Source organism: Nyctereutes procyonoides, unplaced genomic scaffold, assembly GCF_905146905.1.
Source record: "Nyctereutes procyonoides isolate TBG_1078 unplaced genomic scaffold, NYPRO_anot_genome, whole genome shotgun sequence".
Classification (NCBI taxonomy): domain Eukaryota; kingdom Metazoa; phylum Chordata; class Mammalia; order Carnivora; family Canidae; genus Nyctereutes; species Nyctereutes procyonoides.
The window spans coordinates 71,452,980-71,470,936 of NW_026575140.1; the positions used below are offsets into that span (position 1 = coordinate 71,452,980).

The window sequence follows — 17,957 nt, forward strand, 5'->3', positions numbered from 1 at the left end:
AAACATAATGATGTAAGTATTCCATAGGTATAGTTATGTGTGTATAGGTGTATATTCACATATACTTATATTGGGATTATTTACGGTGCTAACAGGAAGAAATAAATGTGTACACACATACCCATATATTTGTAAGACGCTGAGATTTTTCTGGCCTGTGGTTACTCACTACATGTAGTGTCAGTTCATGACTATGCTTCCTGGTATAAAAATAACCTAGAGACATCGATTGGACAGAAGAGACTCAATCTGTCATCCTAAGACTAGAAAGGCAGTGCACTCCTCAACTAAAAAGAGAATATTCACTAGACACAAAATTGACATTAAGATATAAATGGGAAAAAAAAGTCTATAATGCCTGACACGTAGTAGATGCTCAATAAACGTGTTGGTTAGAGAATGCAATTCATGAAATATATGCTTTAATTATCCTGTAAAAAGATATTAAGAAAACAGACAAATTTAAAAATAAATACATTCATGTCTGAAGGAGTAGCTATGAGTGGTTTATGCAGCTATAAGGACCTTATATATATATATTTTTTTTCCCCCAAGTATTTACCAGCTTGCAACATCTTCCAGAATGTAATAGCTTCATGTTGAAAACAGGATACTTCTGTTCATCAAAGCAGGAAAAAGGCTAGCTGAGGTATCACAGGAAAATACCACTGGGAATAACTTTCTGAGCTAAATAGCCATTAATTGGGAAGGCTGAATTTCGCAGTCATTATTTCTAACATAATCTCCACTGCTTGTGCCTGAGGATACAGCTTTCCTGCTCAGCATGACCAGGGACTGTGATCTAGCGGGAACTCCCCACGATCAGAGGGAGAGAAGAAAAGTCACTGCCCTCCCAGGTGGAGATGCTGGGGTCCACCTCAGGCCAGGCTTCTTTACGTTCTCGAAGAAAACAAACTGGCTTTTGGTTTTCAACTGGACCAAAAGCTCTGGGAGTGAATCACAAGCAGCAGCTACGTGTAAATGAGTCTAGGGGAAGACTGTTTTAGCTTTCCACGTACCGTAAACATACAGCATATAATCCGAGTGAGCTTTCCCCACTATGTTAGAGGCTTCACAGCGGTAAGTACCATTATCTGTTTTGTTTAGGTTATTGATGAACAGGTTGGGCCCAGACAGGACGGCGTGCTGAGGCATCTCGTCATCAACTCTAACCCAGGTCACCATCACCGGCCTGCAGAGTAAAGAGGAGGAACACAGGCTGCTTTATTATTTCCCACCAAGTTGCCTGTCTTGGCTTCCCACCTGTGTGTTACAGGAATCGCATGCAGGGTGACACAATTAAAGAGGACCTGCTGGACGTGTTTTAAGTTAACAGAATTACAGCCGTGAAGTCCCCTCAAATCTGTTTGGAATAAACTTTTTTTGAAAACATTATCAGGTGTTGAGAAACTTTCAACAGAACACATGCCGGAGTCTCATTATTTCCAATTCATCTTTAACAAATCAGCAAATAAACCAGTGCTCCCTATTTTTATGCCCTGCTGTGTGGTTTCACACCAATTCAGACAGGACAGAGCTCACCCATCATTAATCATCTCATTAATTAGGGGGAAAACATCACATTCTTGGCTAGTGATACATGCATTAATCTGATGGTTACTGATACACCAAGACCCTTGCTTAGAAGCCACTTGTAATATTTGAGTGGATTTCAAGTTTTGCACAAAGAAATGGACTTTTACATCTGAGTGCTGCTATCTTTTGACCTCTGCTGTTGGAAAAACCCACTTCTATTTATTCTGGAAAGATGCAATCACTTCTTTTCCCCTTCACTCCTACCTGTAACCTGCCTCCCCCAACTCAGTCCACTTTTTCTACTTGTTCCTGGGCAAAATGCCTTGCTTTGCTGGCTCTCCAAATGCCCCATGCTGTCACCCCCCTCCTCCCCATGTGCACCTGCAGGCCCTGGACTCAAGGGCGAGGCTCTGGGGCAGTCACCGAGGGGCACAGCTCCAGACGAGCTCCTTGTGGCACTTGCACAGAAGCATGCTTGTGTTAGGGATTTCAAGTACCACGTGTGCATCCATCAGGGAAAAGCAAATTTCACAAGATGCTCCAGAGCCCAAATCACACAACATCAAGTCTTTCAAACTCACTGAATCTAAAACTTGAGTTCTTCAGGGTGGTCCCCTTAGCCTCCTGTGACACCAGGGCCATATGGAAGATTGTGCCTGAAACTCTCATTTTAAAAGAAGGGCAGCAGAGACACGAGCACAGAGGTCACTTCCTGTCGGTCTACAATGCTGCCCAGGAGTGGCGACAGGACCTAAGACCCGTTGCTTAATGATGAGCAAACACCTGTTAGCCCTGTCAAGTAGCATTCCAATTTTCAAATGGAATGTGAAGTTACAATTTTTCTTTAATTACACATGGGTTTGTCATCATAACCCAGTAAATTATTTAAAAATTAGTCCTGCATATGTGCTCCTTGCAGGCAATGGCAAATGGGTCTGCCTGGCAATCAGATCTAATGTCCTGCTGCTTGACAGCTGAAACAATCAGTGGGGGTAAGTGCTGAGAATATTCACAACATTTAATGGCAAGTTAAATTACCATTTTTATTGTATGCAATTTCTTGAGAAAATAAATAGGTAATATGCTAGAAGGGACCGCAGCGGAGTAACGCGTGCTTGCTCCCACGACCACACACCCATTCCGATTTGAGAGGAGCAAACAAATACCCTCCTGGCATAAATGTCCTGAAGGAAACATGTAATTTACTGTCCCCGTGGCACATTCAATTGAACACAGTACCTTCTTCAGGGGGAAAAAAAGCACAGAAACAAAATATAGGTTAGCAAAGCCATATCCTATAAATGTGGTTAATGTGGCTGAATGTAGGTATTGCAAGTGGCGAGAGGCCTGGGAGAATGTTTTTCTCCAACAGGATTTTTTTGGAGGCAAGGCAAGCCACTCAACAGGGCATAATCCAAACAGTTTACAAAAAGAAAGATCTGCATCTTTTGCAGTGTTCAAAGGAGGAAAAAACAGCTCTGCCAAAGCTTGGAGCATTTCAAATCAAGTGACTGTGAAACACCAGAGGAAAAGCAAAACAGAACCAAGGCCATATCCTACTTCCTAACGGTCCTCTTTAAAGCTCCAAATGGTTAGTAGGACAGAAGCAGAGTCTTGTCCACAGAAAGGGAAGGACAACACAAAAAGGGCTGAAATGGGAAGAGAGCAGACAGCCGCCAGCCTCCGTCTGAGATCACTCCTTAGCTGTAAATGGGGAGCATGCTTTCCAAAGATTTGGGGGCAGCTTCCTTAAGATGCTCAGAGCATGAAAACTGTGACAGTGAGGCTCATTAGTAAAACTCTGAGGGACGGGGGGGGGGGGGGGGGAATCATACCACAGGGACAGCAGAGGGAGCTCAATGCTGGTGTTTTGGTTGTTGGGGATGGACCACTCAAAGTCTGAACGTTTATAATCCCAACATTGACCCTGTTACATCTTAGGATTCCACGAATTGTTTTTTCCATAAGAAAACAATCTTCACTGTCCTACAAAGAGAAGAGTCTCTACTCTCCCCAAATAAAACTGAATGAGGTCGACAGTGGCCTTGCTGCATGGCTTTTGTCCTGTATTAGTGATGATGTATAGCAGTTTCCCTAATTCACTTTCATTCAGCCAGGAAGCAGCTTCTTTATACTTTTCAATCAAACAAGAGTGTTAATAGGTTCTTTCTCTTATGCAATGACATATATGTTGTATTCCGTGATAAAAGCTCTAGGACCATTCCTTTCTAACAAAAATATTTCTAGGAGTCATTTTTCTTTGAGAGAAGGAGAAGCCAAATCAAAGGTAGGGCAAATTCATTTTCCAACGGCCGGCCCTAATCACAGCGGCTTAATTTAAGTCTGAAAACCATCTTCCTGGCAGCTTAGACATTAACACAGAAGGTAGCAGATATATCATTAGATTATGGGCATACCAAAAATTTATTAGGATTATTTTTTGTAAGAGAAGATAGTTCTGACAATCATGTTGATGATAATAAAATAGAATTAGCTGAGATTTCAATCTTAGCTGGCATTTCACTTTTCTTCCAATCCTGACCATTAAGAACCAGCCACAGATATTCATTCCCTCTTTCACTGACTATTCCTTATTTCTTGAAAAATCTTCCATACTTTACAGCAAGAGACAGGTGACAGGCTGGTGACTTGTGAGTGCACATTTCCGTGTTGTGACATTTACTGCTCATGACCCTCTGTCAACCTTGGCCTTCAGAACTTACTGGGGCTTCCCGATGGCTTCGCATGTTAACTCGAACGCATCTCCTTCCCGCGTTAGGCCTTGTACAGGATAAGTCATCTGAATATGCACTTGAGGCTTATCTGTGTGACAACAACACAAAGTATAATGTTTAGCAAATGATATCAGGCAAAAATCAGACTTGCACGTTGCCACAAACCCCATACCACCAGCACTCCCTCTCTCCCTGTCCTCATGCCTTCACTAACATCCTCCTAATTAGTTAGTAATCCTGGCATTTGCTCAAATTAAATTGACTAATAACTCCAAGGAGTGAACTGCGAACAGATAAGAGATTCATAAGCCAACTGCGCCACATCAAACATTTCCTGTGAAATACATTTTGTTACATTGAAGTTTATCTCCAAACTCACTCAAGCTAAAGGAAACTCATTTGCCTTCATGCTGAGGTGAAGCCACAGATATTTGTGGTGCTCAGAATTGATACACTTTATCATATATCATATATTACTATGTGGCAATATGTTGTGACAATGCATATTAATAAGTTTGCCTCTTCTACGCTCTTGATTTCAAATGGGAAATAAAAACTTCTGAATTCCACTCAAATGGCTTTAAGAATAATGAAATGGGAAGTTCTGGTGGTCCCAACCAAACTTTTTGATGTCTCAACGTATACACATGAGAAGGAAGGATATGGACAGGTACTGAGAGCCTACTGTGGTAGGAACTGTCCTTGGGGGTGTAATGAGCCCAGTTTTAGGGATGAGGGCAGTGGTATCAAGAGAATGAAGTAGCCAGTCCAAGGTCATAGTGATAAAGAGAGACAGTCCCGAAAATGTTGGGGTTTCTGGTTCAAATCTGCATTTCCCAGTGGCAATCCATAATTAAAACCATGTAGAGCTTCTTTAGATGGTCAAGTACTTAGCTAACTGACATAGGTATTCCTGCATCTATTAGCTACTTAAAACCCATGGTTGGAGTTTGTGGGGGTTTGGGTACGAGGGATGAATGACGGGAGGTGTGGGGCACAGGGAGGGAACCAAGAGGGAATGGGATTAACTCAGATGCATATACAAATACATTTACAAATAAAACCTGAATGGAATTGGGAGATTTTTTTCCATGTTAAACTAACAAGCTATTAATCCCCAAATCAGATTTCTGATTTAATTCTGTGGCTCTGTAAATGTATATTTTTGGAAATGTACCCAAGAGTAATAAATGTGAGAGGGCAAGACATCACTTGGCTGAAAGGTCAAAACAATTTCCATAACTTTACTTTCTCAGACAATCACACCACCTAAACAACAGCCCCTTGGCCTTTTACAAGCACTGCTTAGCTCATTAACATTCATCCTATGGACTGAGAGAGAAATCAGAAATACGGCAGGGCTCAACAGATCTCAACCTGCACGCGGCTAAAATAGGCTGAACGAGGGAGTCCCCTCTGGGGATAGCTACTTTCCAGACACATTTGTATAGTCTCGTTCTCATCACAGATCTTTCTCTTATGTCTCTGAAAGCCACGTGGCATTCAGAACCTCTTAAGAGGGCCTTCTTGTACACCAGTGTACACTGCACACTGTGAGCCGGTAACCCTTTCTGAGAAGCTAAGTCACTTGCCAGAGGACCTAACTTAACAGGCCCAAGAGCTCCAGCTGACCCCTGCAAAGTTATACCGTTCTATTCTCGGACTTGCTAGTGAAGGAGATGTTCAAAAGCAAAACGGCGTGGAGGTTTCCAGGTACTGGTAACTGGACCGGGAAAGTAGTCACTAAAGAGAGGCAGAAACGGACAGGATAAACAGGATGACCTTGAATGAAGACTGGCTTGCTGGGCAGAAGCAAGGGCTCCTGGCCACCCTCCTTGGAGAGCTCCGGACTACAGCTTACACTAAATACAACCACTGGGTGACATATGCAAATCTATTATTTTTGGTGGTGTAACACATAAACACAGAGCTGGCCAGTGAAGTTTATTACAAACACAAGATACAAACAAACAAACAAATCAATGAAAACAAATGCCAGAAGGTTATGTGACTGAAAACATAGACAGCCAAAGATCTGTTCCCTTATATTTCACATTTGGGAACAGCAGCACTTATGGGGTTCCTGGTTGGGAAACCTCTGTGATTTTTACCTAGGAACCATTCTGGGGTGAGGATAAATTTAAAGCCCCAAATCTGGGCTGAAATGTAACATTTGCTTATAGGTTAATCTCTGATCCATGGAAGGACTACATTTTCCATGCACTGCTGACTTCTGCCCATTAATTAAGGAGAAGCAGAATGCCTGTTGGCCTATGTGGAAGGTTTTGGGTTTTTTTTTTTTTCCCTTGTGTCATTTACAAGCACACGGAGAGGGTCTATTTTTTTAGCACAGTGCGCTAGGGGTTTTACATGCTCAACTTCCATTAATAATAAAGAAAGTGTTGAAAATCTAATCCACTCTTGCCTCTTTGCAGTACCATGGACTCTTAGTTAAATGCTTTTTTATGTTACTAATGGCTGTTTCTCGGTTGCCAATTACTCAAAGAAATTAGGAAGAGCAAGCTAAGGATTTACTGTACCTGGAATTTATATTAAAAACACACACACACAACATACTAAGCCATAGAAAATGCACCTTCAATTTTGATAACTGATTGTCCCAATTTACTCCTCAGGTTCCTGGAGAAACATCTACCATCTACTTATGGGTACAGCTGCCACGGTTACCTTAATAGCTAGTTGAAAAGGTAAACATTAATCTTGTTTGTATTATACAGAAAAATGTCCTCCTCTGTTGACACATGCAGTATTTATAGGCATATTATCTGACTGTGGGGCAGCTGAACTATCTTCATGCCCAGCCTACAAACCACTCCGGCAGTCTCCATGTCAAGATCGATCCCCTTCGTTTGCCCTGAAAGAGCTCAGGTATGCTCAACAGGTGGACTAGACATTTCTGGGATTCCAGTGGTGCCTGTAGAACTCAGGGAGGTTAAATTTTCCTAGGAAGATCCTGACTACAATGTGAGTATGTCAAAATCCTGCACAATCCCGATGGCTGACTGAATAGCCCAAAGCTCATCATTTATATTTTAATTATGTTCATAAATCAAATGTTATAACCCACCAAAGCTTTTCTGAGACAGACCCAGACTCTAAGATTTATTTTTAAGTAATGAGGTAAGGCCCAGTACATTTTCTGGGTGATCGTTTTATGCCTCGATTGGTGTTGTAAGGCACAAGGCTACAAGCCAGATGACACTTTCTACCCAAGTGCAATAACTGCCCAGAAATGTATCGCCCAGAATGGCTTAATGTCATTATAAAATGGAACCGCTATATAAAAATAAGAAAAATAGTTAGGTCTGTGCACTTATGGAACATTATAGTTATAGAGATGGCATCACCAACAGCCAATCAATTAGGTTGAGGGATCTGAGGTTTTCATAATAGTGTAATTTCTAAAAAAACCCTATGAAAGACATTTAGCAAGACTCTTAGAGCAGACAAAATTCATTCATTAGTCAGTAGCACAGAGGGTTAAATGCCAGGAGGCCTTAGGTCACACTGCAGGAGCAACCAATTAAAAAAATAATATTAGAAAGACATTCCAATTTGATGAGACTTTCTTTAAATGTACTTTGCTCTCTCTATAAAGGGAAAAATATATATAAAAGGAAACTCTTAAAGAGGTTAGAATGGCTTGCTGGCAGATTACAATTGATTTCATGCCAGTCTGACCTTGTACCATGTTCTGTGATCTTTCCAGAAGATGAAGCTCGAGACTCTGTAACCTGTATTCACTTGCCTATGTAAATGAAAAGTCATCATCTCCTTCTCTCTAGATCACAACATTAATGTAGCAGGTTTTAAAAATTATTTATTAAAAAAAATAAAAGGGCACTTTGCAATTTCCTTTCACCTAGGAGGTCATTGTTGCCTTTTCCTAGACAGGAGTAGAGCTGAGGCAGGAAGAAGACACCAGATATCTCAGCACGAGACTTATCCTAGGGGCTCCTGACACTTCCCCAACCCCACTCCCACTCCCACAAATTTCTATATCAAGGAATGCGGGCATCCAATGTCCTTCGATACATTGACTGCAACTAGACCCAAGGGTTTGGGTGCAAATTTGGTCCTGCAACTGCTTTCGGGACACACGGTCTTCAAGGCCTTCATTGGATTCTGTCCAATATTCCAAATATCTGTTAAGAGTGGACTGGATGCCTGTGTAGCAAATGCTAATGGGCCCCTACCAGGGAGAACTCAAAGGTAGAGAGCACTCAGATGTATCAGAATGGCTGAGAGAAGTTTGGGTCTGGGCCTGTACATTCAGGTGGGGAAAGTATCAACTGGAGAGTCTTTGTCAATCATGGGGAATTACTGCAGGTTGGAGGAACATGACAATGCAGAGATTAACCTGAGATTTGGTGAGTAATCTCTTCCCCAGTTTTTTTTTTTTTTTTTAAAGCTCAAGGCAAGAATCAGCCCCGCGTCATATGGCTGTCTGGATTGCTGGGAGAGGCCAGCTTTACACCGAAGGAAGACAGTGTCCAGTAGCAGGAGGTGACTGGGTCTGGTTCGAGAACAGTCACACCGAGCTTTCAGAGGAGTTCCACATCCTGCAAGATTTATTTTCTAATGTCATCATACACTCACGAATAATTTTCACTACCATTTATTTTGTTTGTTTGCAAGGTGAAGGACCTTCTGCTGTTATATCTGTTGTCTAAATCTGAGCACCACCATGACTGCAATGCAATTGTGCTTCTAGAGGAGGGTAAGCTATTAGGAGCGGGAGGGGTCAAATCTGGTGGGAGATGCAGGACCAAAAAGCACGTGCCACATCACTCCAGTAGAACGCAATTTCTTCCTGTTGCAACTTGCAAGTAGTTTCGTGGATACTGAAATTGCTGTTTACCCAACAGAATCAAATTTTATTCTGTGATGTTGCAACAGAAAGTTGTGTCTCCAGTGCTTTTGAAATGGGTGGCACACTTACAGAGCACTCTTCCCTATTTTTGAGAAATCTTTAAAATTTGAAAGTGAACACTGGACAAGAAAAGCCTTCTAGCATGATTTTCTCCATAGGAAAGTTAGCTCTGTAAGAAGCAAAGTTTTTTTGTCTTTTGTATCCTGGTCCCTGGGCACATACAGTAGGCACTCAGTACTTGCTTATCAAGTGAATGAATGCACAAGAAAGTGGAGAAATACCAGAGGGGCATGGACTCCTATTCCAAGCGTGGCTACTGACTTAAAAAAATTAGATCATGAATATATCTTAACCTTGTCACAAGATAAACTGGGCACATTAAAATTTTTGAGAGTGTATTTGAGCATTCATGGATTCAAATAGGGCAACACCAAACTGAAAATGCTCCAGCCACAGGAACTAGGGGCAAGGTTTTTACAGAGAAGACAAGGAAGCAAAGCAAGGGCTATTATTTGATTGGCTGTGGCTTAAGTAGTTGCCTCATTTGGGGAAAGCCTAGCTGGCTGTTCATAATTGGTGGTGGCTTCAGCTTCATGTTCTTGGGAGCCTGGGGACTCTGGTTGAGGTTTTGGTTTGCTCCCATAGGTGACTCGAGGCATAAGAGTCACCCCAGTCTCCTGGCCTCCCTGTTGAATCACTTCAACAGCCCTTAGGGCAAAATATAATCATGCCATTCTTCTGGAAGGTCAATCCACCTCCCAAAATTTGAGGTTCAGCCCAGGTGTTCTGATTTACATGCTTCCATTTCACTACGCATTTATTTAGTATTTCTGGTGTATCTCTAAGGTGGGATCTTAGGGGAAATCATAAAGGATGTTGTCTGACCACTCATTTTAGATTTTCAGATTTTAACTTCACAACCATTTAACCTTCCACAGAATTGAAATATGACCTTGAGTTAAAAACATTAGGAGAACTAGTTTCACAGTGGAAATGCTCAATGTTCACAGCCACAGAGATGTATCTTCCCCAAATACATGAGGTCAGACAGCAGATGTGGACAGACTGTCCTTAGTAAGGGGCCTCTATCTACCGAGAGTGACTTCAGAAGGTAGGGATGGTGGCTTTCTCTTCCCTGACAGCTCGTGTCATTCAAACAGACACGGCCTGACACTCACTCTTTGAATATTGGTCCCTCAGCCTCCTGCCCCACTGGTGCTGCAGAATGCTCCATGAACGAGCTATGGAGTCAATAATATCAAGAATGCGGCCCCGCCCTGCTCTGTGATAACGCAGCAAATGACAGCTTAAACATTCGTTTCAATCAGGGGGTCTCCATGAGGAATAACAAATACTGAAATAACTTCCCCGAAACTCAATTCATGGCTTTAAAAAAATAAAAGGAATGGAGAGTGGGAGGAAGAACGTATTCTGTTCAAAGACGAGACTGGAGATCAGAGAGAAACAGGCCAAGTCGGGAAACACCAGCTATTATGCTTTGAAGAATACAATCTGGGAAGAGAAATGATGGGGGGAGGATGGATACGGGAGCTGCTCTTGGAAACGATGTCTCATCCTTCACTCCAAGCAGAAAGACTTTCCTATTTCCAGGTTTTTCTCCCTCCTTCACTGCAGGGCACTGTCGATACCAGAGAAACATTTATTTTGGCACAGATAGAGAACAGGTTTTGATCATCCCCTCAATGCCCAATTTCCCCCCCAATTGAGGGAATGAAAGACAAAATCTAGTCTTCTCTGGACCCTGGATGAACAGGAAAATGGATTTACAAAATATATGCTTATATGAAGTCAATAAAACTCATTTTGAAAATGATGCCTACATACGCAATTAACCATCAGATGAATAATCAGAGGAGGGAAGGTATTCAAACATCCATCTCTAGAGTCTTTGTTTTCATTCTCCCTTTCAAAACTCATCTCAATCTCTCGTTTTCTCTCTCTCTTTTAAACAAACATACACACACACAAAACCCTCACAAGATGAGGATTTTTGCACAACATTTCAAAGAGCAGGGCTGTGATGGGGGCGAGCAAAAGACACACAGCAGCAATTCAAGAGCTTCAGATTCACCTCAGTCCAGAAGTGAGGCTTTTCCCACTTTGCACAGCAATCTGAATTCCATACTGAGGGTCACAGCTCTTCTTTGAATCCCCAGCTTACGTCGCTATGTGTTGCCACCTTGATGCTATTTAAACAGTTTTCTTTTAACGCTCAGACAGTGAACTGTTCTCCTTTAAACAGGCTTTTATTTGACAAGAGTACGTTCCTTCAGATCTGAAGCTCCACTAACCGTGCTACAATTGTACCACGCTCTGCTATAATCAACCATGTTGTAAATTTGAGCAATGCTACGTACACAGACACGCAGAAGGAAAAAAAATGCACAGAAGGAATTTAGGGTTATATAGCTCAGAACATTAAAGGCAAAACTGTTCTCTGCCTTGCATCTGAGGCACAAGAGCTTTGAATTCTAGCTTCTGCGCATAATTATTTTCTGTTTTAAACATTGAGCTGTGTGCTGCCGTAGCCTTGCTGAGCCTCACAATGAAAGCTGGAAAACTAAGAGCCCTACTGTATGTTCTTCATTCCTAGCAACGTTCCTATGAGAAAACCTTATTAATGAGCTTGCAAACGAGCACCCAACAGGGAAATGTCACAAACAAGAGCGGCTAATGCCCCAGAAAATCAAATAACTGAACACTTGGCTGATTGTGGTGCTTTTCATATTTATAATAAAAAAAGAGGGGGGGCTTTAATTCACTAATTCTGAAGGGGTCAACACCTTGCTGAACAAAACAACTCATTTATTTATGTTCAGAAATCTCCAGATGATAAATTACATTGATGTTAATCACTTCAATGCATGCTACACAATTAATATCTGTACTCACCAAGAACTTAAAGATTATTAAAAGTATGACAGCATACACATCTGGCTGATTTTTCACATAATTGGGCACAACAATTTCTCCTGGTACCACAAATAAGGGTCCTCACAAACAAACACTGCAAAATTCTGTGTTCAATTAATTAGGACTTAAATCCACAAGACAAAAGCAATACCAAGTTGTAGCTCAAGCCTTGTCTTCTAGGCAGGATAGGAACACTCCACTTCACAGCTCGTCCTTTCCCTGGCAGATTTAAGGTATGCTGCTTAACGATACACAATGAAGGTCTCCGTTGTTTCCTTTTTAAAAAATATCTTCTCAAAAACAATGTAGTTTAGGGCACCTGGGCGGCTCAGTGGTTGAGTGTCTGCCTTTGGCTCAGGTCATGATCCCAGGGTCCTAGGATGGAGTTCCCTGCAGGGATCCTGCTTCTCCCTCTGTCTGTGTCTCTGCCCATCTCTGTGTCTCTCATGAATAAATGAATAAAATCTTAAAAAAAATAAAACAATATAGTTTATACAGAACACAAATTCACTATCTGTCACTTAACTCTGTTCATGTCCTGGTTAACAGCCATTGGTCTTAGATGAGGCAGAAAATGGTTTCCAGAAGGCTTCATGGAGTCACGTGGGCCAGGACTGAACCAAGTGGGTATAATTAATAACCAGTTCCATCAGGTTAGAGTTCCCCCAGGGTAGTCTTATTTACCCAAAAAAGAGTTGTTCTTAATCTGAGGTTCATAGACGAGTTCAGTATTTTCTGGTGATAATCTAATGCTTATAAATGATATTATTAAAAAAAAACTTTTTTAGGTAATATACAAAAGGACATTAAAAATAAAAGCTATATATTTATTTTGATGTTTATTAAACATAATACACAGAGCAAAATAAAATTCCTAATTTGATGTTTTTTCCACAGGTCTTTGTTAGGGAAAAGCAATAAAGTGACTTAAAGACAAATTCTAAATTAGTTCACTTAACTCATTTAACTGTGTGGACAGCCCATGGATATGGGAAAACTAGTCCTTCAATAAATGGAGTTAGAATAACTCTATAGGATAAACAGACTCATTAAATTGGAAGTAAAACATGGTGGCTACGTGCTTCTGTTCATCTTCTTCAGATCTATGGGACTTTTAAGTGGGTTTTAAAGGAGGTTAAGATCAACTGATACTAAGGGTTTAGGCTAATTACAAAATGAGGGTCTAGTGCTCCTCACAGAGTACCCAAAATTCCATCTCCACATAGACTGCTAAATCTCATGTGTTTAAGGATCTCTCCTCATTGCCATCAAGACATGGTGCTGCTTATCTGCAGAGAGAGTGCACCGTGAGAGGGATGGAATTGGAACCACTGGCGAGGGCCAATGACCAACAAAGCCCTGGTGCCCAATGCATGAGGCTTTTTTGTTATTGCAAAGGTGTTCAGGAGAGTAATGCTGGTGGGAAATGATGTCGAGGACCCCAGTCATGTCTGGAGGAGCTACTTAAAGAATTCCTAGTTGAGTCCATCATGTAGTCAGTAGTGCTCCAGGAATGGAGGGTAGTGTGAACTATTAGGTAACTTTCCTGAGCACAGAGTTATATTTAAGATGTCAAAGAAGACTCTAAATTCCCATTCAGATTAATATAATGGTTGGTAATTCTTGACCCTTTTTTTACGTAAAAAGACTTTCTCTTTATGTACATCTGAAAAATGAAGTATCAAGAATAAAATACCCGTGTGGCTCACTTCGGATAAAAAAACCAAAAACACAAAACAGTAGTCTCCCATAAAAAGGTGCTGAATAAGGGACAGGTGAGACTACGTAGAGAGAGACAGGTAGGGGGCTCTGTTACCAAGCTCACAGAAATCCCAGATGTGCAGAAAAATTATAGACAAGATATTAACCAGAAAGAAGGGAATCTAACAAATCTATCTTGTTTGTTCTAAATACAGACAAGATACTGTCATAGTATTTACAAATCTACCTTGTCTTAAATGTTATAGATGAGATATTTACCAAAGTTTCCTGGTTAGTTTTCTATAAAAGACCGACCATAAAATCCTTCCGTGGTAACCCATCCTGGACCCCTCTCACTCTAGAGGGCTTTCCTTTCTGTTCTCACCTTCCCTTAATAAACTTTCACTTCATTTCACCCTATTGCCTGTGAGAATGAATCTTGGATTCTGTGAGACAAGAACCCTGCAACAGTGCTGTGTTAAGAGTTAAAAATGATCAATAGGTTTTTGGAAGGCATTGGTCACTTCCCTGTGGCTGAAGCAGAACTCTAAGATGCAGATTGATTCAGATATGGAGCTTTATTCCTTTTTCTTAGAAGGACAAATCTCTTGAATCTACAGAATATGGAAGGCAAGACTTAAAAATAGATCATTATCAAGTCTTCCAAGAGGTATGAGGTACAGTATTTAAAATATTTTACATTTGGAAGTGAGTGTAACTTCAAGGTGGGTAGGGCTATCCTATGTGGAAGATGCTCTGGGGACACTGGAAGAGTTTAGGGGTGGAGACTGGGTGAATGTCTACTCAGGTTTCACAAAGGAGTTAATGTATTATTAAAGCTAATGGGCCCCTACAAGGAAAGTTAATGGATATTAAGTTTGCTTAAATGAATTACATATTAACAAAGTCACAAGAAATCTACTATCTGCCAATTTAGATAATATCTGATCATTTCTGTTTTCCCATTATAGGGACATTACACCACAATAGTTTTAGTGATATGAAAATTATAAGCATGATGCCCATAATGAAGCTACATAATGAAGGAGATGAAATGAATTAACAAGAAAAACCTGCATTATGTAATGTTAAATTGAGCCAAACTCACAGAGTAAGAAAAGGTTAGAATGGGACTGGTGTCTCAGAAGCAACTTTTTACATTTAATTTTAGTCAAAAGGTGGAGAAGCAATTAGAAGCCACTGTTTACACCTTTCCCTGGCCCCTGTTTTGTGCAAGCGATGTGCCTCACACATGTGCTGAAGACTATAGTGGGCTGAATGGTGGCCCTCAAAAGATATGCTCACTTCTTAGCCTCGGAACCTGTGAATATAGATAGCCTTATTTGGAAACAGAAGTCTTTGCGGATGGCATCAAGTTCAGGATCTTGAGATGAGACCATTCTGGATTAGCTGGGAGGATGCTAACTCCAACAGTAAGTGCCCTTATAAGAGACATGAAGAGAAGAGAAGGCAAGCCCGTGGTGAGACAAAGCAAGAGACTGGAAAGACACGGCCACAAACCAAGGAATATCTGGGACCCCCAGAAGCCAGAAAAGGCAAGGAAAGCTCTCGTCCTAGAGCCTTGAGGGAGTGTGGCCCTGCTAACCCCTCAATTTTAGTCTTCTGTCCTCTAGAACTATGAGAGAATACACGTGTCATGTTAGGCCACAAAGGTCGTGATAATTAGTTATGGCAGCCCTAGGAAATTAATGGAAGAATTCATAGATGCTAATGCTTTGCCTTTGTCAGATACCCTGTGGTTGCCTTTCCAACCAAATTCTTCCAACATTCCCACTACACACATTCAAATATCACCTCCAATTTTTCAGAGGCTCAGTTATAGAAGTCTTCTGATAAAAAGCAGAGACGTTGGCTACTTGGCCACGACTCTGCTGCAAGGATGGTTTTGTGCAGAAGACATTTGGGGAGGACGTAGAGTCCCGAGAGAAAATAAGGAGAGTGTCTTTACTTCATTGGGCACAGTGAGGACACAACCTCACTCACCATGATCTAGCTATTATTGATGAAGCCATTGAGATTGTGGCACTGATCCCAAAGACTTCCACTTTTAAACTCATTGCTATACTTTAAGCTAAAAATGGAAGAGAACATGCAATTTAAAACAAAATGCTGGTGTAGAATGGGAATAAAAGCCCCTCTACAAAAATTAAAAACAATTTTGGTACTTCTGCGGGGCCTAAGAAAGTGTCAGGGACTACTCTAGATTGTGAAGTTGACATAGAAATGATTATACTCAATATTCATAAAATACAATTAACTAAGTCATGTGGTAGAACAGATTGGAATCATTTTAAAGTTCTACAGTTGGGTTAAATGTAATATTTTGAAAATCCTCATTGGCATGCTGTAATATGGCAGTGTTTCAATAAAATAATCCTTTGATTATTTTACTACTAAGACAACAAGATATAAACTCTATCTATGCTATATAAAACATATGTATTCAATAAGTGGCTTCTGAAGTATTTGTAAGCCAGCTACTCTATGTCCTCAGGATAAAATACTCAGGTGCTGCTATGATTTGAATGAATGTTTGTGTCCCTCCCTCCCCAAATTCCTATGGTGAAATACCAGCATCTGGTGTGACGATATGAGGTGGTGGGGCCTTTGAGAGGTGCTCAGGTCATGAAGGTGGAGCCCCCATGAATGGGATCAGTGCCCTTGTAAAGCAGCTCTGGAGATCTGTAGCACCTTCTGCCCTGAGAGGACACAGCATGAAGGCAATGGCTATGACCCAGGAAGAGGGAGGGCTTTTTCTAGAACAGAACCATGCTGGTACACCTTGATTCTGGACTTCCTAGCCTCCAGAGCTGTGAGGAATCAATTACTGTTGCTTATAAGCTACTCAATCTGTGCTTCTTTCTTAACAGTAGCCTGACCGGACTAAGATAGGTACTCACACTGTACTTCAAGGTACCGCTGAGTCTGCAAGTTTCCGGTGACGGCAGGGTGCTCCACCTGACAGATCACTGGGACCCCGTCATCCTCCTTATGCACCTTCAGCATCAGCTGACTGGTCACAGTGTACATGTCTGACCACTCCTCCACCTCCGATTTGCCTGGGGAACACAGAATATACCAAGAAATCAGAGTTAAGTGAATCTCTGTCACTGTTTCTACAGACTCCTCTCCCCGCCCCAACAGAGCTATTTTAACAAGATGATGGAAGTCACTGGGATAAGGGTAAGCAGTGGGTAGATAACAGACAAAATTATAATTTTCTACTTTTCAACCTTGTAGAGGATATATGTAAGCTGTATTTCTACCCCACATAATATATACTATTTTTATTTAAATATATTACATATGTTGTCTTCTATCTTAAAAACCTCCCACAAAAAGGCAGCTGAAAGTTGAACCACTTTGCCATCTGACTGCTTATGGCATTCTGGAGGAGGAAAAGAGAAGAGCTTTTCACCCCTACCACCATCTGAACTTGAAACATCTAGTAGGCTGTCATGCGGTTTAAAAATTCCAGGACATCATCCAAATCTCCAAAGTAATTCAATCAGGAATAGAGATATAAACAGCCCCCTCTGCCCACCCCCATCAGAAACAATTAAGAGGGAAAGTAACTAAGTGGATTTACATAATTGAAATTGTAATTGAAATGTTTAAACTCTGAAACTTTTGGAAGACCACAAAAAACACAGTGGCAGCGGGTAGAGCAAAGTAAGATAGAGGCTTCAGGCCAGATGGGAGACATGTCCAAGAACACCCAGAAAAGGAGGGAGGAGGCTTCCGGATGGGATGAATAGGCCAAGGCGGCCTCTTTCCTGAACTCGGCACTCCCCGGGACATGGTGCACCATTAACTTTCTTTTAATGTTTTGTACTTATCGGTACACATCTAATGGTTCAATTCACTTAGAAAAGCAGAGGGGAAATGAGAAACTCCTTCCTTCTAAAACCATACCTAGGAAATAGGAGATTAAAACAGAGCAAGCTTTTTGAAACTTAAGCTGTTATATATAGATTTATCTGTTTCTAGATATAGATTTTTATATCCCCTTTCTAAAAGGCCTTCTTCTTGTCTTCCTGGCACTCTTGATTTATTCCACAAGCACACACAGAGCACTTACCTTGGCCCAGATACTCACTACGTGATTTACCAACATTCATTCACTCATTTCATCT

At 41.2% G+C, this 17,957-nt stretch overlaps 1 protein-coding gene across 3 annotated transcripts in view; it reads right to left on the reverse strand.

Annotated features, from left to right (window-relative positions):
* CADM1 (cell adhesion molecule 1) overlaps window positions 1-17,957 on the reverse strand; it is a 327,476-nt gene that overhangs the window by 38,201 nt on the left and 271,318 nt on the right. For all 3 annotated transcript variants that reach the window (XM_055306990.1, XM_055306989.1, XM_055306988.1), the window contains exons 5-7: window positions 16,722-16,880; window positions 4,260-4,359; window positions 1,020-1,192 (exon numbers count right to left, since the gene is read on the reverse strand). In XM_055306990.1, the coding sequence (XP_055162965.1) occupies window positions 1,020-1,192; window positions 4,260-4,359; window positions 16,722-16,880 (432 nt within the window). The remainder of the gene's footprint in view (window positions 1-1,019; window positions 1,193-4,259; window positions 4,360-16,721; window positions 16,881-17,957) is intronic.